Here is a 1,344-nt window from a genome sequence, read left to right as displayed (position 1 = left end):
GGCCCGGCAGCGCGTCGAGGTCCGACGCGACGACGGGCGCGAAGAAGTCCGCGCCGCCGAGCACCTCGTCGACGAGCTTCTGCGACGTCAAGGCGCAGAGGATGACCGCGGCGTCGCCGGACAGGCGCGCGAACGCCTGCGGATCCTCGTCGATCTGCGCGCGCAGCGCCGCGCGAGGCAGCGGCCGCGCTGAGGCATGATGCAGCGGCTGCGAGGCGCGGCGCGGCAGCGCGAAGCCTGTTGTCGAGGTAGCGATGCGCGGCAGCGGTCGCGGCAGCGCGAAGCCTGTTGTCAAGGCAGCGATGCTGCACAGCTTGATGAGTGCGAGCGCCATGCCAGCGGACATCACGCTTCCTCGCGAGACGCGTCGGCGCGGCGCGACGACGCCGAGGCGCTCCGCGCGCAGCGCGTCGACGACGACGCGGCGGAGGCGCTGGCGCGCCGTGCAAAGGTCGTCGCTGATTGGCTTGTGGCAGAAAGTTGAGAACGAGCAGAGCAACAAGACCTCGAGCACCAAGAAGACCTCGGCGTGATGTTCGTGCACCCCCTGCTCGCTCTGGCCCTCGTCGGCGGCGTCGCGTCGTCGACGAAGACGCGCGCAACGACAGCGCCGAAGAAAGACGCTCCGAACGTCGTGCTCCTCTTCGCCGACGACCTCGGCTTCGGCGACCCCGGCTTCGCCGGCCACCCGAGCAACCTGACGCCGAACCTCGACGCCCTGCGCGCGTCGGGCCGGCGCCTGAGCACGTGGTACAGCGGCTGCCCCGTCTGCACGGGGAGCCGCGCGTCGCTCATGACGGGCCGCGTCTACAGCCGCGTCGGCGTGCCCGGCGTCTTCGGGCCGACGTCGCAATCGGGCCTGCCGCTCCGCGAGGTCACGCTTGCGGACCAGTTCCGCACGGCGGGCTACGAGACGGGCATGCTCGGCAAGTGGCACCTCGGCCAGCGCGAGGCCTACCTGCCGGCGTCGCGGGGCTTCGACAGCTACCTCGGCATCCCGTTCAGCGACGACATGGGCGCCGCGCGCCTCTCCGACTGCGGCAACGGGACGACGATCCCGGCGACGGTCACGGGCGACTGGTCGCGCGCGGCCTACGCGGCCCACGGCTACACGCAGGCGCTTCGCTTCGAGGACGAGGCGTCGGACCGGGGCGGGCGGTTCCTGCCGCTGGTCTCGCAGTCCAAGGGCGCCACGACGGTCGTCGAGCAGCCCGTGGACCTGACGCACCTCCAGGAGAAGTACGCGGATCCTTCGCGACGGATTTCATCGGGAGCGCGAAGAAGAAGTTCTTCTTCTACGCGGCGCTGTCGCACGTGCACACGACGCAGGGCAATCTGCCCGAC

General features: G+C 71.1%; 1 protein-coding gene across 1 annotated transcript; it reads left to right on the top strand.

The window, feature by feature from the left end:
• Window positions 1–628: 628 nt before the first annotated feature.
• Window positions 629–997, top strand: AURANDRAFT_15434 (hypothetical protein; the record flags this gene model as incomplete). Its single annotated transcript, XM_009044019.1, has 1 exon — window positions 629–997. A coding segment is annotated over one exon (369 nt), but the record flags the coding sequence as incomplete, so codon positions are not given.
• Between the last annotated feature and the right edge of the window lie 347 nt (window positions 998–1,344).

The sequence above is a fragment of the Aureococcus anophagefferens genome (genome assembly GCF_000186865.1).
Source record: "Aureococcus anophagefferens unplaced genomic scaffold AURANscaffold_105, whole genome shotgun sequence".
Lineage (NCBI taxonomy): Eukaryota > Pelagophyceae > Pelagomonadales > Pelagomonadaceae > Aureococcus > Aureococcus anophagefferens.
This window is presented reverse-complemented; position numbering and strand designations above follow the sequence as displayed.